The sequence below is a fragment of the Ambystoma mexicanum genome, chromosome 1q (genome assembly GCF_040938575.1).
Source record: "Ambystoma mexicanum isolate Mex_15411 chromosome 1q, UKY_AmexF1_1, whole genome shotgun sequence".
In the NCBI taxonomy this organism is placed as follows: domain Eukaryota; kingdom Metazoa; phylum Chordata; class Amphibia; order Caudata; family Ambystomatidae; genus Ambystoma; species Ambystoma mexicanum.
This window is the reverse complement of record NC_090922.1, coordinates 1,124,403,914-1,124,429,562: the sequence shown is the minus strand read 5'-3', so window position 1 is coordinate 1,124,429,562 and position 25,649 is coordinate 1,124,403,914. Positions and strand designations below refer to the sequence as shown.

Here is a 25,649-nt window from a genome sequence, read left to right as displayed (position 1 = left end):
ACAACGCACCTACCTACCTACCTACCTACCTACACACACAAACAAGCACACGCAGAGGTACCCAATTCACACACACAAAAGCAGGCTACTTAACCCTGTAGCAATTTTCCCGTATTTCTACTGGGATTAAGCAAGCCCTAGAGCCCACAGGAAGGCCAATGCCCCCCCCCTTAGGGGATGCAGAAAACCTGAGGGGCTAGGGAGTCCTAATAGCAGTCATAGTGAACCTGTGGCAACTCTTCAATGCTCACCTGCACGGGTGTTACTAGGTCCGGTAAAGATCCGGGGCTACGCTAATGTCAGGACTGTCTGGACTGGGGGATAGCTAGCCTTTTGGTTGTAGCACCTGAGCTTCTATGCGAGGCTACAACCAAAAGAACCGGGGCTATAGCCTCCTCGGCCTCCCACCCTCTCCCAGCAACGCATCTGCCCATAGTTACTATGGCTCAATAGTGGAGTTTTAACAGAGGGGTGCACTTTGCAGCTACTTTACTTGAAAGAGAGGCTAAGTCAGTGTTAAGAAGAAAACCTACAAGAAGGACGCAAGCAAATAACTGAGTAACATTAAAGGGACAAGACGTAATTTATAGCGTACCCATCAATTAGCCAGAGGAATTGGTAGGATGCCGGGCATAAAGTAAATCAGAAACTGAAATGCTGCATGCTGCGCTGGAAATGGGCAATTCTGTACAATGCAGAATTCTATGCAGCCAAGCCAAAAAAAGCATTGCTTTCCAGGAGTCTCTGTTGATGACATGGACGAACCACTGACAGGTGCCATGCTACATCTCAAGTTACAATGGCAGCAAAGCTTGTTGAAGTTAATTAACACATCGAGGCTGGTGACAACTCGGAATATACCGACTGCCATTGACCGCATTCTAAGCATTTTCTAAATATTATCATGGCCCAGCTGTGGTGCTGCCCACCAGGAGAAACAATTGTACACCATTGCAACATGTTAAAATGAATTGATTTCAAAGTTCCTTGAGCTCATGTGCTCCTCTACCCTCCTTCGATGACCTGGCTAGTTACATCCTTCGTCAATCTCATGAAAACAATCTCCATAGTCGCCCTATTAGAAGAGCAGCTTCGTCCAACAAGCAGGCAGGCCGACAGCACATGGGCATTCTACGCTTACCCTTGCAACATAGCCTCCCTATCTGTTCACAACACATGGCGGCAACCAGACAAATGCCAGGTCACCTGACCCGGCTCAGAGACAGGGGATAAACAGATTTCATCTACAGCAGCTCCCGACAAAAGGTACCTATGCAAATGTGAATTTGAGAAAGGTGCCTGAGGGAAAAGGAAGGATTGATGTACAGAAGAGTTTTATAAAGAATAAAAAAAATCTGTACCGTATAATTAGTATGAAATCTGTGAGAAATGTTTAATCATGCCCAAGCTCCACTCTTTCGCCCCTTCCCAGTGGTCACTTGGTGGGCCTTACCTGGTGGTAAAGCTCTTAGCTTAGCCGCCTCCTTGTGACAGGATTGGCTCCATGCTTTTCTCCGCTTGCCCGCTACCTCGCTTCCTGCATCTCATCGCACACCCACATCTCTGCCACCTTCGGCCTGCCCTCAGAATCTTTTTTGCCAGGTCCTTAACACTGCGTCCCTGCCAAGGAATGGTCCTCCCCATCCTATACCTGGTTTGAGGGATAGTTTGTGGCCTCACACGTCACCACGTCCCCTTTCTTATCTAGCTCACTCATAGTCCATCCAGACTTTATTTCTCTGCCTGCCAAATGCTCACTGTGTACTTTCTAACCTGCCACGATCCTTGGGACCCCCAATGCTCCATGTTCATTGCCCTGGTATGTGAAGATGCTAGCAAATCCTAGAAAGAGGGCTTTACTGAACAGTAACAGCACTTTAGCCTTATTTAAGAGCATTCTCATATTTAACCCACTGAAGACCCCCTCGCCCCCAGGTAACAAAGAAGAGCAGGATTGCCAGATTCTGATCCCGGTGTGAGTCTGCAAAGGGGTACTCCTGGGATGGAGGGCCCTTGAAGAACGGAAGTGGGATGGCCGAGGATGAGACGTGGTATCCTTCGTTTCCTAATCCCCATCTATCCTACCTCCCCTCTACTGTCATAGGATATTGTCACGCATGTACTGGCCTACCCCAATACCTTCCGTTAAACACTCCCACTCAGAGGAATGTAGTACCCCAGGGAAGCAAGCCCCTGTTTCCAACTAGAAAACAGGCTTATCCTCCCCACCCCCTTTAATCTTATAAACTACTGTGAGACCCAATCTTTTCCTTCCCTGTTAACCTCATTTACGGAGGATACCAGAGTGAAAGAACTAGAACCACCATACTGTCATCAGGCACACCATCTTCATTTAAGTAACATCTAAGTGCCGTGACGAATAAGAGGGAGTCAGGAAGAATGCAGACTTCCTATGTGAAACACCACTTTGGTACTGGGACGAAGAAGATGCGATCAGAGGCACACCAACATACTCAATGGACATGTCCCATTAACAAGGCCAGGCAAATGAAATCGAGTATACCCACCTGAAGCTTTTTAAACACTCATTTAACGCACTCAAGCACTCAGTGGTTAGAAGCACTTGGGAGGAGAGATGTGGAGCTGTAGCTGCCCTGGATCAGCTGGGGAAAAAGCAAGGATGTCAAGACGCTGAGGGGTTGCATGAGAGAGCACCCTATAACAGAGCAGCCAGAAGCCTGCCATTCCAGTTGCAGAAAAGGGTCTGGAAAAGGGTGCCAGGAAGAATGCCAATGTGCCTGTTCCCCTGGGCTGAGTCAGAGACCCAGGAGTGTGTGAGGGGCAGATGGGAAGACCCTGACCTCAGACTACAAGAAGGCTGTTAGTAAAAAGTAAGGAAACACAAGCAGAGAGGCAAGTGATGTGAAAGCCCGGTGTTTTTGAGCAAGATACAATATCGCTCGACCGCGTAGTGAAAGACGCGTCAGGTGAAAATGACAAAGAGGTTTTGGCTGATACAAAGCAACAGAGTGGTCACGGGCAGTACACACGTTGTTGAAAGACTCTGTAGCTGAATAGGAAGCTCCTGTGAATAAAGGGGAACTGCGTGCAGTGCTGAAGACAGAGAGAAATAGAGATCGGAAAAGGGGGAGCTGTGCAAAAACCCAAAGTGGGAGCAGAATTCCCAAAGGTAAAGGAAAATAGACTTTCCACTAAACCAAGAGAATTAAGACACATTGGGGTGGCCCCCCCAAGCATTAGGCTAATCGAGGATAGCTGCAGAGAGAGTAACATTTAATCCCTAAAGCTCATGGAAAAGGGGTGAAATAAAAGAAAGTTAATTGGCAATGTATTGGGGTGGCCACCAGGTGGGAGATGGATCCAGGCTGGCCGCAAGGACCCCACTACAAGGAAAAGAGGACACGTAAAATGGGTTGCAGGACCTTTAACGGGTGGAACGTGCGGTCCGACAGCTGCGCCATGACAGGGGGAGCCCCAGCTGAAAAGAAGTTGAATTGAACTTTGGAATTTAATAGGAGGCAACATTAAACCAGTTGAGCATTTCTGAGTTGGAGAACAAGCAGGAGGGTCTGGGGCTCAGGGCGAGAGAAGCCTGAGAGACCCATTGAAGAGGTACATCCTGACAAGAAAATTAAAAAAAGGTACTGTGAACTTTTGTGAAGCCAATCTGAATTGCCAATTAAATTCCGAGAACCAGTGGAACTTTCTAAACCAGAGTGCCTTGAACTTGGGGTAGGCAGCTATAGAGGAGCTCCGCTGTCATGCTAACTTTATTTTGAACACTATTGAATTGACCAAATCCATACACTCTGTTTTTCTATATAAGCGAGGGCAAGGCTAGGTCGCGACAGACAGTATTTTATTTTGGACTGACGGACTTAAGAGTTCCCTTAGTTTGATTTCCTTTAGGGAACCTTCCCATCTGAGAGTTAGGGCAAGTTAGGCATTATACCACCCTGGCCGTTGAGAATAAAGGTTTTCAAACTGTGTTTCACTCGTCTTTGTCGTCCTACCATGCCTGTCTCACACTGGTCTGTTATCAATCAATAAAGCCCCCAATTACAAACATATTTTTCGTATAATTCAATAAATTAGTTTGCTTTCCTATCTGTTCACTGTGTAAGCAGAAGAGGCAAAGAGAGGAGGAGTGATCCATGGCGTTCTTGTTGCCTCTGCTTTAAACAGGAGCCCCGGGGCATTTGCAACTCATGCATCTGCAGCCTGCCTCTTTACCCTCTTAGCAAATGTGCCAACAACATTATTGGTCAGAAGAAGCAGTCATCATCGTGACATATTTGCCCTTCCAGACATGGAACCACAACTCTGGGATATGCCGTTATCTCAGGATAAAAGGCACTAGGAGTACATTCAACAGCTGTGCACAGTCCAAACACTGCAAACTGATCGGCTGACAGAAGGTCACACAACTAAGAGGGAAACAGGCAGTCTGGAATGATATCCAACTGTCACTCTCCTACCACAAAGCAACACTGAAGACAGTGGATTAAAGAAAAGTACCGCTCCAACAGAAATATGTACATAAAGTCAGATGAACCCACTGAAGCACAGCATGAAGAAACCACACACATTCCAGACAGGGTGACCCTTGTGGCTACATTACTACATGAAGAGTAAGAAACCTCATTTCAGTGAAGAGACCGACTCCCAAGTTGGTAAACCTACGTGACCGCATCCAAATTAAGACTGGAGTGCACATATATATGTTTTGTTTGAAAACAAATACAATCCACAAAACCCAGCCTGAGAAGGCAAAAGGACAAATAGTTTCCTTTTGCAAGATTATGCGAAGGAAATCAAATAAGTGACACTGTCATCTGAACACCACCTATAAACTTGGGGTTTCTTTCGAAAATCATTTGGTTTCTGGTACATTCATACAATTGAAAACACGATGAATACAGCTCGCAGAATGCACCGATTTGCTACACGAAAGCCCATGACTCAAAAACAGGTGACATGGAGTCAGTGTGGCCAGCTTATGGTGTTTACTGGGACATGGAAAAATACAGCTATAGGCAAAGAGTTGGAAAAAAAGCAAAGGGGAAATGTGTAAGAGCAGATTAATCTTAGAAGGTTGCGCTTCAGGTAACAATAGCCGTTGTTTGGAGGTGTAGGCGTCAGGATACAATATCCGGTGTGTGCCGTTTGCTGTGAAAACGTGCATGTGCCCAGGTAGAAAACAAGCATTAACAAAGCCAACAGTGTTGCTGTGTGGCTGGGGAAACGTTTTCTTTTTTGCTGTGTATGGACATCACATGCCCAGTTAATTACACAATTCTTCCAGTGTTATGATCGTATTTACAGGTTACCAGCATATGTTAATATACTCACATCATATTACAGCTATTGCCATCTAGCAAGGCTCTCTCATCGTTTCCATGTACTCTTACAAATTGTCAGCTTCTGTCATCATTTGGCAGAGTAACATCAAAAATGTGCTAGGAGTTTGAGTAATGTGCCTATATACTTTTATTATATCCTAAAATTGCCACTATTGGCCCGCTGTTGCCATTGTATGCCAAGGTAGCCACTATTAGACAGCTACTGTCATCATATATCACCTAAGCTTAAGTCTGTGCCGTTACACTCTAGTACTACTGCGTACGTTTTCTCAACCACTTGAATGCAATGCAATTCTCTAATGTTTCACATCTGTTCAGACCACAGTTTGCCCAAGTGCCATTGAAACCACAGCACTTCGAAGCCATAGCTCATGGCAGTCGCTACTATATAAATACCATATAACATAACAAATGCCTAGGTACTCATGCCATTGCCCAGACATTGGCATTTTACACTCAGGAACTCTCACTGCATGCCAATATTCCCCATGTACTCGCAACATTTGGCAGATATTGTTATTGTTTGACCAAGTACTCACATTAAATGACAACCTCACCCCATAACCTACCCACTTCTTGGCCCTTCCCTATACTGCTTTGCTATAGCTTCAAAGAGCTCTCAAGTGCCAACCATGTAACCTAAGCTTACAGCTTACAGGGACTGCCCCCATCTCCGCCTTCCCTTTCTTCCACATGGAGAATTGTGATCAGCATCCAAGCAGTAGATAAGTCACTATACAGGGAGCCTAACATGCATACATACTTGAAAGACGTTTTTCTTAGCTCAATAACATTCCCAATTACTGTTGCAAGTACAGTGTGACAAATCCAGGAAATTCGTCCCTTCTCCCCAAGGGGGGAGCCATCCTGGGACTAGGGAGGTGAGCCTGTTACGTTCAAAACTCCCTAGGGGAAAGGGCATGTGGGATACCACAGGGTGCAACATCCCTCCGTAGAGGACAAGGAATCCCCACTCAGGGCTTTTACTTATCCTCCCTCAAGTACACAATCCCATTAGCTCGTTGGCTATATGGGGACTGAGCAAGGCAATGATGTGCAAGGCCCTTTTGAAAAGGCTGGCGTGGTTTCTGACCCTTTAGCAATCCCCGCATTACGTGAACCAAGAATACATAGGATGTAAAATCTCATCTTAGCCTGAACCATAAAGAGGCCGGACAAGCAGCAACAGGGAGAAAGAAACACCAGCTAAGGCACCCGCGAGGGAGGAAGTCCTGCCGAGTCGACCACAACTGAAGGGAGCCCTGCAGAGCTTAGTCGCAGGTGAAGGACATCCTGTGGAGTCAGCCACAAGAGATGTACTCCTGGGAGGCAGCCAGATGCAGGAGGCATTCTAAGCTGCCGATCCGCAAAGCCAGACGAATGCTGCCCTCTCACAATGCGGACAACCGAGCAGGAGTTCAGACTGCTGGGCCGCAGCAGGAGACCACCTCTACCAAGGAATATTGCTACAGCAAACCAGGTACGTAGTGGTCAAAAGGAAGAGGGCCGGGAGATCCAGCTAAAGTCCAAGAGGGGCTGAGAAACAGAAACAAGAGACCCCAAGAGGGGGTGGGAGACGAGATCCAGCCAGACGATGTGGAGGAGAGGAATCCCTAAACTGAGGTTAGAAACCAGATATCCTAGGGCAGGATGAAATTAAAAAAGGACTCCAGGGTGGGGTTCAAGAACCAGAACCCCAAGACAGGGTGTAAGAAACAAGGTCCCAAAGTGGGACATGAGAGGTGATTCCCCAATAGGGGAAAAACAATATCCCCAGGTGGGGTGAGAATCAGTAGCCCAAGACAGAGAGCGACCTGCAAACCCTAACATGGCTGAGAGAAACAGTGTTCCGAAGCTGAGCACCCACAGCTCAACTATACATTTCAGAGACTATACATTTCAGACACTTATTTCATGAGAAAAGGAAGAATAAACAGACTATGGACTGCATCATCAGGAACATAGCCTGAGAGAAGATATAGGGCAGGGACAGGAACCATTCATCACCAGAAGAGAGGAAAACTGAAGAGACTTTTTTGGAAATATACAATCAGGCATGTGGCCTGAGATAGGCCAGAGAGGCATTTGGGGAGGGGGGGTCAGAATCAATCCACGATATCCAGGGTCGAGAGAAATCCCTTATAGATTTTTCTGGATAAATGTGTGTTAATCTTTTGTATTGGTAAAAAAGGACAGATCTTAGGATAGATTGGGGTTGGACAGAGGACTGAATTTTGTTCCTTTTCATCCTGCTAAGCACCCTTTGTTATTTTCCTTAGAGATAGGGTAAAGAACATCTTAGAAGTTAGCGACAGAATAGGCCCGATGTCCTTTAGTGCAATAAAATTCACGCTGCAAACATGATCTCTTGTCCATCTCCCAAGTCTGGCTCACGGCAACAGTAAAACTTGTTTTTTTTTTTTAAATCCTCATATTTTCTGTTGTCAATGGCTGAAGGGAGGTTATTGGCTTTTGCCCCACTTTTAACTGAGGGTGAAATGTGAAATAGATTCCATAGCACCATTAGATGCTTTTGCGGCCGCAGTCTCGTAGAGTACCCTTCATTTATGCAATTATCATAAATTTGAGAAAATGAAAATTAATTCCTGTTAAATATTCTGGTCTCTCGTTTTCTACTTACAACTTTTAAGTACAATTGAATAAAACTGGATTTAAAATCACGTGAATTCAATGAGGTTGGGTTTAGATTTCAGTGTGGGGTTTGCACATACATGCAAGCATACCCCATTTCATTCCGGAGACGTTGGTAAAGTCCTACATTTTCATTTGCTTTTTAATACGTGCAGTCTTGCATTTCCCGATTATAAATCAAGGACAAAATAGCCCTACAATGAAAAGAAAAATAAAGACAAGGGGTGGGGGGACACATCATCCTGGGGTGCAATACGGTCTAGAAGATGCCCAGCATTCAGCCATGGGCTTCATGCTGTGCATCAATGACATGCGGTCAGGGGTCGAAGTAATCAGGAGGGCAAGCTAAAAACCAAGAAGAGCCCGGGTAGTTTGACACCAAGCCCTAATAGGGGATACTTTTGATTCTCCAGTACAACTTGTGCCGTACAAAATGGTCCATGCAACAACTTTGGTGCTGACTTTGGAATATGGTTAAAGAGGAATAAAGATGCACCCTAATCATGTTTATAAGACCTGTATTTTCAGTATTTTATAAGTATGGGCAATCATGCAAAAGAAGCAGCAAGCACTCACATTCAGATGAGTCCATCTAGAAATACAGACTCACTGTCCCTCTAGTGTGAAAAAATGCCTGCTGTCCGTCAAGCATTCCAGACTCAAATGAATTCAAAATAAATCCTAACAAGACATACTTTGTCTGCTAATATGCAGCATCATATCAGAAAGCCCTTCCTTGTGACCTGATCAGTTTGCCCCTTGTGCCCACCCAAAAGAGGCAGAAACCCATCAGGGATTTATACAGGGCTTCAAACCCACCCTCTAGGAACAGCTGGCCTGTGACTATCCGGCTTTTATAAGATGGGGAGAATAAATCAAAAGGTTTTCCTCCATCTCTTATCCTCAATGAGTCATGGTGAGAAATTCTTTGGTCTCCCCCCCCCCCTCGATTTTAACAACAGTATTTACCAGGGCCCTCAGGAAAACTGAGTGCATAATGCGGCGGGATGCATGCCGCTTAAGCTGAAAAAGGCAATGTTCAAGAATCATTGTGGACTACCTACCCTTGCTTCCTTACTCAGACTGCAAGCGTATCACCATTGTGATAGACTCATCCGAATGCAGAGATATAGAAGATGAAGGACTGGAGACTGCTCTTTTTCAGGGCTTGCAGCGAAACGTTGAAACGGTGTGCACCAATTTGTCTTCTCCGAATCAGATTTTTACTTAACGAGGCACGATTCGCTCACTATTTCCTTAGCTGGTGATCAGGCTTCAGTCTGTCAAAAGGGCCAAGATACCTTCAGGCTAAATATAGCACATTACAAAACTCTAGAATACATACAAACTGTCTAGTCTGCTCTTGGGCATTTGTAATACATAAACATTAAGTGGTGGAATGTGTGCATTACAGACTAGAAACTCGCCTCATTCACTTTGTTGTAACTGTATAATTTAGGAACTCCCTTAGCAATGCCTCACTTCATTAAGCGCCAGCTTGTTGCGAGTCATCTAGAAAATATTTAAAGCATGATGGGGCATCGGCAAATCTCCACATGAGGCGCGAGCTGTCATGCTCCAAGCATGTTACGAACTAGCTCCCCCATTCATAATATTTAGCTCCTGCACACCCGATGATTCCTGCGCCTGGGAAATACTTTTTCCACCTGCTGTGACTAATTGACTTCTTTTAGACAATTAGTCACAGCAGGAGCAGAGGGGCGAGTAGAGGCTAAATCCTCCACACAGCCCTCACTTCTACAAACCAAGAGCCAACACAATCGTAAAAGGTAAAACAGTTAAAAGATCTACCTCATTCGTCTTTAGTGATAACAGGCTATACTTTTAAGAGGGGTGTGAATGAGATCCAAACATCAAAGTAACTGTCCAAAATAAAGGGGATGTACAATGAAGGTTCTATAAAAAATAAACATACGCTAAACACAGCATCTGCAAAAAAACTAAATAGAAAACAGTATCCAAAACGCACCCCTGTGTAAAGGACAGATAAGATGCAGGTAACACTTAGTATGAATAGAGGGGTGATGACAAATTATTTACCACAAAAAGCATATGGCTTATGATTAAAAAAAGGTGCATAAGTGACCCAACCAGTCTCTAGGGCCCAAAGTGTACGGTGGGCAGTTATTGGACAAAAGTACCTTATTTCGGACCTTTGGCAGTTCAACGGCATCTAACCTGGCTTGGAGTACGTTGGATCGTGTGGGCTCAAGCGGGTGTCGAGCAGGTTCCAAGGCAGTAGCTCCTTGCGGTTCAAAGGTGGCGTTCAGTGAAGGTCGGGCGGTCACCAGGATCTGTTTGAGTTCGGATTGGCTTGCAACTGCCAGGAAGGATCGATGACTGGCGATCTATCGGTTTGAACCGGCAGACAGCGATGATTCCAATTGATGATCCCGTTGCTCGGCAAAGCAGCAATTTGAAGGCAAGTCGGGTTGAGCCATTACGTAACCCCTGGTCCCAGTCATCAAGTGACTCTCCAGCAATTCCAGTCAGGTCCCGGTGACAAGCAGTTGATTGCAGCCTAGCAAATGACAGGGCTCTGCGAAGGCACAATGCAGTGCTGAGCTGTTTCAAGATGTAGGCACTGTAGTTCAAGGAATGCCAAATGCAGCACCGAACAAATCTCTCGGTTTTGATGCCGGTGAACACTGCGCGACCAAGGTTTGACCTGTTTGATGAGACAGAACAAGGAGCCTTAGCTGATCTGGTCCTCCCGATGCTGCGATAACCACTCGAGGGGCTCTAGGACAGGAGGAGTCCTCCCAGGGTCAGGAAGGAAATGTAGATTCAGAGAGAAACAAGATGGTGGAACTTTCTTCCAACTGTAAAGAGCACCTTCGGTTGTTGAGAAGGAGGGGTGCAAGTTTTAGGCCCCGCTGCGATTTCGGTTAAGACGACTGTAGAAGGCAAAGGGACGGGCAGGAGGGTTACCCATAGAGGTTGATTGTAGTCGAAATATAGCGGATTTTAGTGGTAGCATCACATGTATAATGAGACTCCATTTTAGAAGGTAGACGCCATTTTTTAGGCCTAGTGCCATGACTATGCTTGCATGTGAACCGTTACTCCAGAGGGTTAGAAAGGTGGGTGCGCGTTCTTTGCTCACAGCACTTCAGCCCTGTAGAAGGTTCATTTCCTGAAGACAGACACACACTGCTCTTTATTAAGACTTAACAATACATGCAACCCCGAAAGAATGTGCCCTGCGATGCCAAGAGAAGGCCAGAATAGATCATTAAAGAGGTATCCCACGAGAAGACGGTGAGGGCTTTAGGCCTTCACTAGTTCAGATCTACAAATTATAATAGCCCAAGACCCCCAAACCCTAACAGAAACATTCCAGTACCCCATCCAACCCAAGACCATTGGTCACAAAAAGTGATCAATTGATCAAGAAGAACAGAGAGCAGAGGCAGCCAGATCCCACTAGTGGCCCATGTATTCGTGCTGCGAGCTACCAGGGGAGAAGGCAACACATTTACGCATGGGTGAGAAGGCCATGGAGACGCCAACATGTCTGGCAAAGGAGCGTGGGTACACATAATTCTGAGAAAGTTATTGCGACCTCTAAAGTAGCCACCTCACTCATGTCCTTGGTATCAGGTGCACGGTAGAGTTAGAAATGAATGATTTGTATAACCCAAGTGCCAAATACAGTTTGACAACAGAAGAACCCCACATGGTAGAAGGTGGATAGACGATGCTGGACCAATCGCATGGTGACCTGTATGGAGCAGGCTATATGTGTATAGGGTCACACAAACCAGGTACTTGGATTTGTATCCTATGTGACGTACATCACTAGTGACGCTGTATACTTTTAAAAACTAACGCCCATGCTTTTTTCATTAGAGCACTCCATTGCAGCAGAGTTCTTTGTTTGCACGCACTTGTATTTTTGTGAGAATAATCCTTGTTCTTCTTGCGGGAGGTGTGCTGGGCCCTTTTTCCCTAGCGGTTGCATTTTTTCTGGTGTAAACATTGAGGGGTTTCTCTGCACTGTCACTGTCTACACGATTCCTAACCTCTTCTCTTTTCAGTAGAATCAAAGGCCTTGAGATATGCATCACCCTGATGGGAGGCCAAGTCTTTTGTGAATGGGTGTGCCCTTTAATTCCTGTCACCAGGCCAGCTTCCTGTGGAGTGGGCGTCTTTCTTGAGAGATTACCTGCACTCACAAAGGAACAGAGGAAATCCCCCAAGCTACTCCCTGCCAGCAGTGGCAAGGTCCATCCTGTCTGGGGAGAATACACAGCATCCTTCTACAGCTCAGCTGGGCTCATAGACCTAACACGTGTGATAGCAAATTACTGTGGTTTGTAATAATTATGAGAGGTACCATCCACCAAATCATAACTCCACTATGGCTAACATTTAAAGAGTCCTGTGCCACCAGGAGGGTAGATACATAATTACATGGTTTTGGTACAGGGGTGCAGATCGTAAATTCTACTCCTGCGCAGTAGAGACTTGGTTGTGAAATGGGCAGCTGTGACCCCTGAACCTGCTCTGTGCCACTGGTAGAGCATGCGCTGCAGATCAGGATACTGATGCAGCAGGGCACAGGTACACACTATGCTTTTGGCATGGCGCATATGAAAGGGGATTCGATTGGCAGATTAGCTTTCGGAGATGGAATTACCTGTATAATTGCATTAATTAATAAAAATCAGCCTGAGCTTCTACACCCTTGCCAGATGGCAATTCCTCACACCTACGCAAATGCTTATATCACCCTCCCCCTGCAAGGCGCTTAAGTACTTAACAAAAAGGGCAACTCCCAGAAATCCTTATGTTATTAAATGCACTTATTGACCTGTAAACATAATGCCTCAGTACCATGGAGATTTCTGGTCAAGTAACTCCACACCTTTAGTCACTGACTGACCAGAGCAAGGTGGTAACATTGCTGTCTGTGCCACAGCCCGCTAATACTACAGTACAGCTCTGGGTGCATGTTCCCAGTAGGGTAGCTGAGATGCCAATCTTGGATTGCAATAAGGAAATAACGGACTTGTTTTTCAAGTATTGTTAAGGCCAATATGACTAAGAAGGCAAGTGCAATGCAATTCAAACATCTGAATGGGCATTATTGAAGGAGGTGGTTACCAAACAGGGCTGCACTACGCAGTACATAATCTAATTGAAACAGAGGTCTCTCTGTGTGTCCCAAAACATATACCTAGAGAGAAAGGTCCATTTCATTTATATTGGGTACTGCAGTGATATAATATGGTCCCGGGGTACCTTTCAGAGAACCTCGTCTGAACAATATCCGGCTTGCAGTCCTCAATTAGGGTTTGTTTGTTTCATTACTTGTATTGCGCTCCAGACCCGTAGGTATAAGGGCACATTGCATAAGAGAACTTATAGCTTAGTTACACATAGTATATTCACATTTACATAGTACAGTTAATTATGCAGAAAAAGAGTCTATATACATCAGAGCTTGTAAATGGCATTGATACGGAAGTCATCTATCAGTATCCTAAAGGAGGCAGATGGTCAGGCACACATGTGTGCGCTGGATAAGGGTAGTCCGGGGTAACCCAGAGGTGGGTTGGATCATGGCTTTACTGATAGAAAGTTTTACTTGTTGGAATATTTAAGCCATCTTCTGAGATTCTGACGGAATTTTATGTAGGATTGCCCCTTTCGTGTAGGAGAAGGTAGTGAGTTCCATAGTTGGGCCGCCTTGACCATGAAGCTGCGGCCCCCCACTCTGGAGAGTTTAAATCTAGGGACTAATAGGCAGTTAGTGCTAGATAGTCTGGTATGTCTTGTTGGGGTTTTCCTGGTAAATCTCTCAGTCAGGTAACAAGGAGCAGCTTTGTTCAAACATTTATGAACAGGTGAGGTGGCTTTCAATTGCATTTTGTCATGTGTTGTCAGCCAGTTGTTTATTCTTCTGGTTTCGGAGATGTGTTCTCTCCTGGAAATTCCAAGGGCAGCTCTAAGAGCATTGTTCTGCAGGGTTTGGATTTTTTTAGTAATCTCCGTGTTAGCACCGATGTAACTTCGACAGAAAGTGCTCTGGCCAGGGTCAGGCAGCTCTTATTGGACAAGAAGGGTTTGCCTGCTCTAATAAAATTGCAAGTATATGCAGTGGCAGATGCCATTACATTAACTTGCTTCCTGAATGAGTGGGTGGAGTCCAGGTAAAAACCCTATGTTTTAACCTCACTGGCCACTGTGATGGGGTTGTTATCAACGTTAAAGGTAGAGTATTTGGTCCCAGTTTGTTGAGGGGGTACCCAGGATGATGATCTCCGTCTTATCATTCAGGCATAGTCCATGGGTGGCCATCCATGCCTGGATGATGAGATAATACCTTGTTCACCAAGGCCAAATCATTTTCGTAATCTCCAGAAAGTGGAATGAGAATCTGGGTATCATCAGCATAGTTGTAGGTGACACCAAGATTATCCAGATCGTCGAAAAGGGGCTTCGTGAAAATGTTATATAAAAAGGTGGGAGAGACACATGATCCTTGGGGCACCCCGCAGGTGATGGGGATGGGATCTGCAGTGGCGGAGAAGACCCTCACGGTCCTGTTGTTGAGAAAGGATTGTATCCAGGCTATGGCTTCCTCTGAGAAATGGGCAGCTGAGTCGAAGTGGCTGCAAAGGACCTTGTGGTCCACAAGGTCAAATGCAGTTGATGTCCAGAAGGAGGAGTAGGGCCGAGTTCCCTTTATCCCTAAATTCGTCAATCTGGGCCTTAAGGCTGTTTCAGTGCCATGCTGTGGCTGAAAACCAGACAGGGTGCGTGTGAAGTGCCCTAAATTTGCTCTGTAGAGAAATGGCAAATTCTGGGCAAAATTCACCCACTCATCTAATTTCGGCAGAAAAGAACAACTGGTAATGTTCCATACATTTGGGATTTCAATTGCATTTTGTCATGTGACTGAAATTTCTACCAACTGAGGAATTCAAAAAGTTGTGGCCGCTTAACTGGTCAAACTTTCGTGCAAAAAATTGAAGTTTCAGTCAAAACACAAAATTCAGTAAAATGTTCAGAGTTTTGTCAGTGAAGCTCAAGTGGAGAAGAATTTCACTGATTTCACTTTGCCAGCTGTAATTTCATTCACGCCGTCATAAACGTATTATTTTCCTTGTGTAACAGTTGCCCAAGAGTAGGAAATATTCTGCTGAAATCGCTCCACACAGGAGTCAATTCAAAGGCTAATTTGCAAGTAAGCTACTGCTACTATCCAGGGTGGGATTGGGGATTAGTTCAATCTTTTAAAACGAAAATGATGCATAATGACCTGCGTTAATGACCCTTTAGCACATTGTGATTTCCCAGTTTGCAGCAGATGCAGAGCTGGTGCAATGCTTTTAGGGGCATTCCACCGTGCGTCCCATTTGTGACTACGACCCGGGGCATGCAATATCTAGAAGGCACTCCCTTACCACACCTAGATTTGAGCATCTGCACAGAGACGTGGAACTAGAGCATCGGCCACAGTCCCCCGGCCGGCACATTAGAGGGCATGGGGGTTAGGCACAAGATGGGCAGAGAGGAGGCTCACGCAGCGGGAGGGCGGCCGCAAGGCACCTACACAGTAAATCGCCAAGGCAACACAAACCAAAAAGGTGAGAAAAACATCAGGGTGTGGGGGGCGACCCCCAATAGCACAACAAAAGAGAGGCGGGGATAACACTGGCATCAATGATGCCTCCAGTCTGATACCCAAGGTTGTCACATTTTTACTTTTGACTATTAGGTAATAATCCGAAACTATTGCATTACAGTACAGCTAGGGAGAAATGACACTTGAGGAGGGACACAAAGCTTGTAGGGGTTTGGCTATTTACCCACCCATTGACTGGCAATCCTACTCCATATGGCCATTCCCACCCAGAGCAGATCCTCCTGGGATCTCTTTGAGCTCGCTTTAATCAAGCCTTACTATCAAACTCTGCACTGGAAGTGCCCACTAGTGTTTTTTAAAAAGCAGTATTCAGAAAGTTAATTACTTAATTGAAGCAGTAAACGCTCTACTGATGGAGTAATGTCTTAATCGGGTCTTAAAACGAGCATTGGCAAGTATTAGACATTTGCCAGACACAGCTATTACACGCCCACGTACTCGCACCGTTTTGCAGATGCTACGATCGCCCGTTAATACCACTACGGCAGGGCCTGGTAAATAAATGTCCCATGCCTACACAAAACCTAAAGAAAAACTGTTGGCGATGCTTGTTTCAATAAAGTGAAGGGGAGGGGGTGCACTAGGCCTGGGGTCTCCGATTGCATGCCCCAACCATACCAGGTTTTCAAGATACCCACCATGTTAATAGTTCCCTATCAGAATCACTGTAATCAAAAAGCTGTGCCTATCCTGGGCGCATCCCAGTTACTTGCGTAATGTTGTGGTGGGGGGGTTTTGCCACCGGTTTTCAAGCCATACGGTCAGCTCAGAAATTGTAGTATGCTTTTACAAATAAACTACTGTATACTATAAATTCATAATGAGGCTGGATCGTAGACATAGTGCTCAAAGTAGCTGACATATTAAAATAACTGTTTATTTTCCACAAGCTCATAACGAAGCCGTAAGGGAATTAGGACTCAAGGCCAGCTTTGCTTTATGCTTCGATTGACCAAATGACTCCCATCAACTCAGGCTATTTTTTCAGCACAGGGCTGTTTTTTTCAAGGAATTCTGGCACTTTAGTTCAATGGCAATGAACAATACAACTCCCAGAATGCATTATTTACGTAAATTAATGCAAATGATTGGATGACTCGTGTTCTGGAGACAGTTTGCAGGGGATTTGCAACCAGTGGCACTCCAGTTGGTTTGGATCACAACTTCGATGGCACCTCAGCATTTTCTACTATGGTTATGAACGCCGAGAGTATTAGTACAAGCAGCTGGAGAGTCAAAGGTAGCATGCATGCACACTCATGGCCTACATGAATCATGCATAGTTTAGGCTTGGCTTGAGTAAATATAGTAACACTTTAGTGCAACCGTAGACAGTGCAGGCACAACCACCGGGCGAGGAGCCCAACCCATGGAATTGCTCACAGCGACTTATATCTCCAGGCTTCCGGGAATCAGTTAGAGGTTTTTTACGTGCACTTTTTCTACGTATTTTCGGTGGAGTTTTTTCCACCCTTCCCACTACTGGCAATTGTTCACGTGTGCGTACCTGCTCGGCATTGTCCTGCACGGCTGTGCCCATGGCCTTTAGCCCGGCTTGCAGCTCGGCGATGTCCACTTTGCCATCCTGGTTAAGGTCCAGCTTCTTGAAGAGCTCGGCGTACCTGGTCTTTACGTCCTCCTCGCAGGCGGCGTGCGGCAGCAGCAGGCCCCGCGCGAACTGCAGCATCGCTGCGGACCCGGACACCAAGTGGGGGATGGAAAGGGGCCTTACGTGGAGCGTTCACGGAGGAGTGGGAGTCTGCGCCGGGGCTCGGGGCTTTCGGAGCTGTGTCACCCGTGAGATGGGACCGGAGCTCACAAAGTGCAGGGAATGGAGGGGCAGCGCAAGCTAGGAGAAGCAGAACCGTGCACTGTTGCGGCTCGGGTGAAGCCAGGCGGGGGAGGCCACACGCTGGGGCTTCCCTGGGGGCTGGGGTGAACCAGGGGAGGGGAGCCGCAGAGAGAGACCGGTCGAGCTTCCTTTGGCTCGCCTCTTGCTGGTCTGGGCGGGGTCCAAAGTGCTTGAGTCAGTTACTAGTAATCCCTGAACACACACGCATTCCCCCAGCCGAGAAACGGGGCAACGCCCAGAGGAGGGAGGAGGAGAATCCGACGTCTCGAGTAGGAGGGACCGTAGCTCCACTCCAGCTTCGAATCGAAAGCCGGTGTATGGAAGAGTGAGACCAGAAGAGCAACTCAGTGCTTGTTGAGCTCCCACAAAACCACCCTTGCCTGGCGGTCAGTGCTCCCCCGATGCATTTCGCCCGCACAGAAGCTTGAGCTCGTCAATTCTTATAGCATGCAGAACAGTCGGTGTGTTTAGACCGACATTTACCCTTAATTCACATAATCAGTGGAGGCAGTGAGTGATAACCCAATGAGGACTGAAGCATTGTGTATGTTTGGCAATAAAAGGCCGTGGTTTTTATTGCACATAACATCATTGTAAAAAAACGTAATTTGTACAGTATCTGGTACAAATTCACACAATAAAACAATGTACACTTTTGGGCAGGAGGTGCAGGGTTGTGTCCCTGCCGCCATCTTGTTCCCACGACGTTGTGGGCAACGTTCTTTACCCTCTTACCATTTTCTTCTCCCTTCTTCTTTTCTCGGGTGGGTGGGGTTTGGGGAGAAGAAAGTTTCTGCATGCGCAAAACACTTGTGGTGCTCCGTCCGCAGTACCAGTGAACTGCTTTCTGTCTTCATAGTTCCTCCTGATATCCTTGCAGTTCCGCCCTTGGCTATGCATGGGTTTCTGGGGGCTTTTGTGTCCTCTACCACCACCTTTCCCCTGGTGCACCTTTGATGGCCACTTCCCTTCTTACTGCCTTTCCTGGGCGTAAGGGCTCAGCACTTGCTAGTTCCTTGGCACCCTGGTGAGAAAACCTGACCCTGCCTAAACTAAAGGAGGGTGGCAGAGGAGGGGTGGAGTGCGGTGTCTCGGCGGCGCCATGTTGCTCATGATGCTGGTGGCAGCATGTGTTCTGTCCAGTGCCTTAAGTAGCACTACAAAAATGAGCCGGGGGTCATCAAGGGGGCGTGGCCTAACGGCAGGGGTCCTGCTGAGCCGTTAGGCCAAGCCCTGGCTCAAGCACCCCTGCCAGGCAGCCTTTTGTAGAGATCAGCACGCTCTCCCCATATGGGGAGAGGGTGCTGATCTCTGCATTTATTTTCTTTTGGCTTGCCTGGCAGAGGATAGCGCCTCACCTATTCAGCGTTAATGGAGGGACAGCGTCACCATTAAGGCTGAAAGAGGAAAGCCACTGGAAGCGTAGGCCTTTTTTCCTAAAGACTGAAACTCCCGCGAGTCCGCGGGAGCTTCAGGATTTAGGAAACAAGGCCTCTGCTTCCAGCGGCCTCACGCTTTCTCCACAATAGTGGAGCCGGCCCACAGGCATCTCTTGCTTTAAGGGATGCCTTGCAGGAGCGACGCCACCATTATGGCAGAAAGGCATTTTTTTCTGAAGCATGAAGCTCTTGCACAGGAGTCGCAATCTATTCATTTTCGTCTGCCTGCGTTTTTTATTTGCATCTGTACATGTGTAAAACAGCATGATATCTTCATTCGTTTTGTAGCATACGTTTCTTCATCTTGATCCCAAGATGCCACTTATCTTCGATACTTTCTTGATGCTTTATAGAATATCTGCATTCTCTAGTCTCTGCATCTCTTCTAGGTACGTCAGTTCTGCTCTGTGTGATGTCACCATTCATCTTCATCATCCAACCATCCTGTTTCTTCCGGGATTTTATTCAAATGGCCATCATACTGTCTCATATGCAGGTATGGTTTTCTCAATGGGAACCTTGCTTCCAGGATTCTCCTTGGTATCGGTATTTTCACTGGTACCGCACATGTCTCACACTCTGGCTCCCAACATATAGGCAAGATGGGCAAGGTTATTGATGTGGGGTACTTAGCTCCTTCTCTACACTCCCCCCTCTGGGCGATTCATCGACCACTCTCCATCAGCCTTCACATCTAAACATCCTTATCTGAAGAAATGCTTCTTTGGGATCCATATCTTTATGACTCCCTTTAGGCATCCAGCTGATTTCACATGCTCATCCTTCTTCCACGTCATGAGCATGCACTGTCCACTTGGACTGCAGTAGATCCATCTTCCCACATACCTCTTATTGTTCCTTGGATACAGGAATTTCGTTCCCTCAGGTGCATGGATACTGGCCTTCACAAAGTCTCTAATTTCTTCATCTGTCAGATCTCTGGCCTTCCATCCTGATTCAACATCGATCATGATTTTCATCCCTATGGCTTTCTTTGCTGTCTTCTTGCATTGTGTGATTATTATCTTGACCACATAGAATCCAAGCAACACCAACACGATCAGGGCTCCAAGGAACTTGAACATGTTTGCCATCCATTGTAGAACCCAAGAAAAGAGTGATCCAAAGCAACTGTCATCAGCAATGTCTCCTACTTCGTCAATCATCTGGACGTGTAGCTTTGTTAGCATTTCTATGGCCTCTGTCAAGGTGCCATTCTCGTCATTGTGAGAAGGTGTGAATGTGCAACATGATTCTCCAATTTATGCACAAACACCTCCATCCATTTCTCTAATCATGTCTAGGACATATCTATTCTGAAGAGTCATCAGTCTTATGGCTCTCATCTCTTCTCTGATAGCATTGAATCCCTTTATGGTTGTGTTGATCGTCTGCAGCCATTCCCATCTGGTAATCTGCAGCCATTTGGTATTTGCTCCAACCTGAATTCTTGGCATAAAGATCAACGTGAATACCGACAAAGTCTGGCTGAACAGTCTGTGCTCATACGGGATGGAGTCAAAGGCTTCTATGGGTTTAGCAGAGAAATAGTTCTCCCTCTTCATTCGATTTATCAGCTCCACAGATCTCTTCTTCCTCAGGTGAGCATCTGCTTTCGAGAAACTGTCAAGATTCAAATCACTTTTAGGAAACACCAACGCTGGAATATGAACATTCACTAGTGTGCATGTTCCTCCCCAATCTTTGGGTGGCTTCATATTAGCTTTAGATCCACATGCCCAATAGTGTCATAAACCATCCAAGTATCTTATAAAAAAGGATACAGTTAACCATGAAGGATGCAATTGGTAGGGCTCTTCCGGATCCTTGATGAATCACACGGTTTGATAATAGTGAAGTCAAAAATAGACCTTCCAAATGATACAGCTCTCTGATTAATAAAACAGGCAGATAGAGGGATCACTGGAAAGGGCGTGGGAACATCATTGGAAGTCAGCCTAGGATACAATAAAGTATAATGAGAAAGTGTCCCAACTTAAACTCTCACTAAAAGCACAACAATAGCACCTAGTACAACACTAACCTGTAGACTTAGAACTGGAGGCTCCGCCAAAGTCTCTGAAGAAATCCAGGAAATAAAACAATGACAAAAGAAGGGAAGGTTAGTAAGGGAAACGTATCCCGAATGGCATGAGGCTCACGCTAGATACCGGGTTGGTGCACCACAGAATAGCGTCCAAAGTAATGTGCACAATCACCTTCAAATAAACAGTTGTCGGCAAAACTTCCTTTCCCACGTTGAACAGAAATACTGAATTGAAGTCCACCTGTTATCTCATCACAGGTGCCAGGGATTAAATCCAAAGCAAAGCACAACTTGCGTGTGGAATTGCACGTTTAAAGAGTTCAGAAAACCGCGTGCAGTTTCACACGCAACCAATTTCCACGCAGCCAGGAAAGCCGTACGTTAAGAGTTCAAGAAACTGCGTGTGTTTATACACCCGACTAAGTACACGCAGCCAGGACAGCTGCACTTGAAGAGTTCAGGAAACCGCGTGAGATTGTACACACAACAAATGTACACGCAGCCAGGAAAGCAGCACGTGAAGATTTTAGACATCCGCCTGTGTTTTTACATGTGACAAAGTACATGCAGCCAGGACAGCCGCACTTGAAGAGTTCAGGAAACCACGTGTGGTTTTACACGTGACAAAAGTACACGTAGCCATGACAGCAGCGCTTGAAGAGTTCAGGAAACTGCATGTGGTTTTACACGCAACAAACTTACACGCAGCCAGGAAAGCAACCCTTGAAGATATCAGGACCCCGCGTATGTTTATACACGTGACTGAAGTACACGCAGACAGGACTGCCAGAACTCGCGTGTGAAGGAAAATGGACAGCTGCCGAAGGTAGCGTGTAGAAGGATACACACGCAACAAACTTACACGCAGCCAGGAAAGCAGCCCTTGAAGATATCAGGACCCCGCGTATGTTTATACACGTGACTGAAGTACACGCAGACAGGACTGCCAGAACTCGCGTGTGAAGGAAAATGGACAGCTGCCGAAGGTAGCGTGTAGAAGGATACACGTGAACAGGAAAAGCTGCCATAAGTTCTTGAATGCAGCTCCAGGGATTCGCGTGTGGAAGTAACACGTAGGGGAAAGCCAAAGATGTCACTGAAGAGATGCGAGGACGCAGATCCAGGTTTCAGCTACCAAATGCCATGTTGGTTCAATCAGAAGCAGCGAGTGATGTCTCCACGCTGCTTATGAACATAATGCAGTAATACACGTGACTACCCTGAATCACATGAATTCAACTACGTGAATAATGCAAACATAGTTTTCCAGGCAAGATGTCAAACAACCTCCATTTAGAATAGAAAGGCTTAGCAGTTCTATGAGCCTAACCCGTTCTGTGTGAAGGCGATGTTCCAGGTCCAGAGGTAATATGTCTACCATGCCTGACAAATAGTGATCCACGATTACTGCTGTCCCGATGTTCATTCCTGATGCCTCAAAGATACAATCACATTTCTGATTCTCTCCAACTTTTCTTGTGCAATTGTTTCTGAAGCACAACTTTGCACTCTCCAAAGGCACTATCTGCAAGGGTCCTCCTCTGTCTTCGACCCAAGTCAGTAGTTTAGCAAGTCTCGGCCATAATGGCTTGCATCCCTCTTGGGCATTCCAAATAGTCGATTCAGGATGATTAGTTACCATCCAGGTTCTGCAGATAACCAGTCCTTCTTCCCAGCCATCAGGTGACAACACTGATCCCCAAATCTGCATCTGGCCTCTGTTTTTCCAAATTTGAATGTCGTCTGCAGATGTTCCTGCAATCTCAAGCCTTTTATTTATTTCCCATTTGATTCCAGCTACTTTCACTCCAGGCCTTTTGTATCTGATCACATGATTCTTGAAATCTGTTTCTTGTCTTCGTATCCTGGACATAATCATCTTCGTCTGGATCTGTCCATTCAGTTGCCCATTTGAGATAGGCATCTTGGCCCATGAACTGGCCTCTTGTATGACAGAATGTTATGTGCGAAAGACAATGTGCTGTCTGGACGTCTATTTCAATAGCTATGAAGATATTAAACTTCCCCATGCTATAAAGCGGAGTGCACATACAAGCATTTATCCTTCGAGGTTCTCCTTCCTACTTCCTTCATATGCTGATATCAAATGTTATTCCCCAAATGTGATGTACTGTCCAGGTAATCATTTTGCTCATGAGCATCCTCCCTAGTGTAGAGGAGGTCCCAAATGCAGCCCGCACTCCAACCGTCCATTTTGAAGTACCAGGAACGTTCACGCCGAAATATGTGACGTATGATGAGCAAATAAACCAGCTCAGAGCTGCAGTGGGGTTCTGCCCAGTACCTATCAGAAGAACAGCACCCATTGAAGTACCAGTTCTGAGGAAACCATGGACAGTAAGGTATCCATTGAGAAAACCATATCAACAAATGAAACGAAATGAAGATCGTCTAAATACAGTCCCTGAAGAAACCAAAAAGGTCTTAATGGAACACAAATGGTGACATCACGAGAAGCAAGACTGATTCACATATAGAAGAAATGACGACCAGAGGATGACGCAAAGAGACGAAACGCTATGAGCCAAGAATATCGTAAACTTAAAGTGAAAGGACAATGTCAAATGTAAGAAGCTTAAGCCATGAGCATGACAAAGATATCCGACCATTTTACACATGTACATATGCTTGGAACCGCAAGAAAGCTAAGAAAAATGTGCAGCTTGCTATGCTTAGTTGAAAGAGATACTATACATAATCTACCTCAAAAGAAGCATGTTATTTAAGTGCATTTCCACTTTGCACAAGAAGTAGAATCAACCCAAGGTTACTAAAGGCCACACAAAGAGGGCTTCGTATTCAACAAATCGAGAATAGACAGCAGAAACGAAACTCAGCAGAGGCATCTTGTGCCAGAAGAGCCAAGGTCGTATCACTAGAAGAGATGAACAGTAGTTACAATTAATTGAAGCTAAAAACAAAATATTCTGCCTCTGGAAGGTAAAGATAAGAAGATGAAGGCAGGTGGTGAGTGAAACGAAAATCAAATACACAAATTATGAGGAAAAGAGGCAAATTCACAATGTCTAAATCACGTGACCACCCGAGCAAGAAGAAGAGTTTCACACCTACGCATGGCAGCAGGCCAGGCGAAGATATCAGAACTTTCCAGGCAGGAGATGCAGTCTCGAGACCAACCACAGAGAAATAATTGACACATAGCTACTAAAGTGATGATTGATTGTAACAATAGTTGAAGGAAGGCCAGGGAACCAAGGGGCACCCCGCACCTGGCCGACCATTCTGCGTGCTGCTAAGTAAAGTGGAAAAGTATGCATGGGGTTGGTACCAACCCAATCACAATGGACCAAGTAATCTAGGGTCCTATAGTTAGTAGAACCAATAGGACGTCGTACTTTGTGACGTCTGCAATAGCCATTTTGAAGGAAGGGCTTAGATGCCCAACTGACAGTGTTTACCCAATTCCCTCACTCTTACCACATACAGATATAGTACCTATATTAAAGTTACCTTTCTTGAACCAATAGAATTGCATGCCAACTTTTAAGTTTTACACATCAATGATGACGGGTTTTCAGTGTAAATGTTATGATTTTTATTAAGTTCATTGGAGTTGAAGCGAGAAGGAAGATCGCACCACTTCTGATATTCATAACTCCCTGTTTTTTTGTACTCATCATTAAAGGGACTCCCTTTGCCAAACCGTTGAATTGTCATGATTGATGTGGTGTTGTAGTATTTAATCTGCACCCCCATACATCTCATGGGTGCTGCTATCTTGTCTTAAAGTGCTTCTGGGCAAACCACAACTCTATGGGCCGGTTGGGTGTCCCAGAGCACACTTGGTAGCAGAGATTGATGGTTATCGATTATCGATTAGAATAAGACACCCATTGACCGTCGACATAAAGTAACTCTAGGTCCTTATGTGATGGTTTAGGTGCCTGATTTCCCTTTTCTCCCCCTTCTGTCCAGCTCTCCTCACCTGAACTGCCGGAATTACTGCTGGGATCCTGTAGCCGCCGTCGAGTAAGATAGTCCTTCTCCTTTTTTCGAAGTGCCTGCTTGTCACGGAGGGAGGCCACCTTGACTGCTGCTGGGAACAGCTGGCCGGGGACCTCCCTTCCGGGACTAAGCCGAAAATAGGGGAAAAAACCCCTGATGGGGAAAAAACCCTGGGACTCCTCAGGTTGTCAGCAAGGTAGTATTGTACGTGGCCGTGCAGGTGAGCAGGAGAAAGCAATAAGCAGGATCCGTGTTGGTTGCAGGAACAGCAAAGCAGCAGGGGGGTCCTACTGAGTGGAAGAATCCCCGAAACCCCTGCCAGCCAAGCAACTAGCGGGGCGAGGACCAGGAATGGGAGGAGGTCAGGAAAAAAGCACCGGCAAGGCACCGGCAAGGCAGTCCAGAGAGAAAGCAGAGGAACGAAGGAAAAAAGGGGCGGAGCCTATCCGCGAGGACGGAACCGCAGAGAACTGAAACAAAAGTCGCCGAGGCACGGTGACTACAGGGAAAACTGGAGGAGAGAGAGGAAAGAGAAAAAACGTACGCCGTGAAGGGGCGCGAGAGCAGAGCAGAGCAGAGTAGACGGAAGCTGAAACGGGGTAGGAGCGAAGAACCAGGAAGCAACGAAGGCTTCCACTGGACAGTTGCA

The 25,649-nt window shown here is 46.1% G+C and overlaps 1 protein-coding gene across 1 annotated transcript in view; it reads right to left on the bottom strand.

The window, feature by feature from the left end:
• The window catches only part of SLC25A24 (solute carrier family 25 member 24), a 220,045-nt gene extending 202,334 nt beyond the window's left edge, over window positions 1–17,711 (bottom strand). The window contains exon 1 of the mRNA XM_069641872.1: window positions 17,183–17,711. Coding sequence (XP_069497973.1) covers window positions 17,183–17,362 — 180 coding nt within the window. The 5' untranslated portion in view covers window positions 17,363–17,711. The remainder of the gene's footprint in view (window positions 1–17,182) is intronic.
• Between the last annotated feature and the right edge of the window lie 7,938 nt (window positions 17,712–25,649).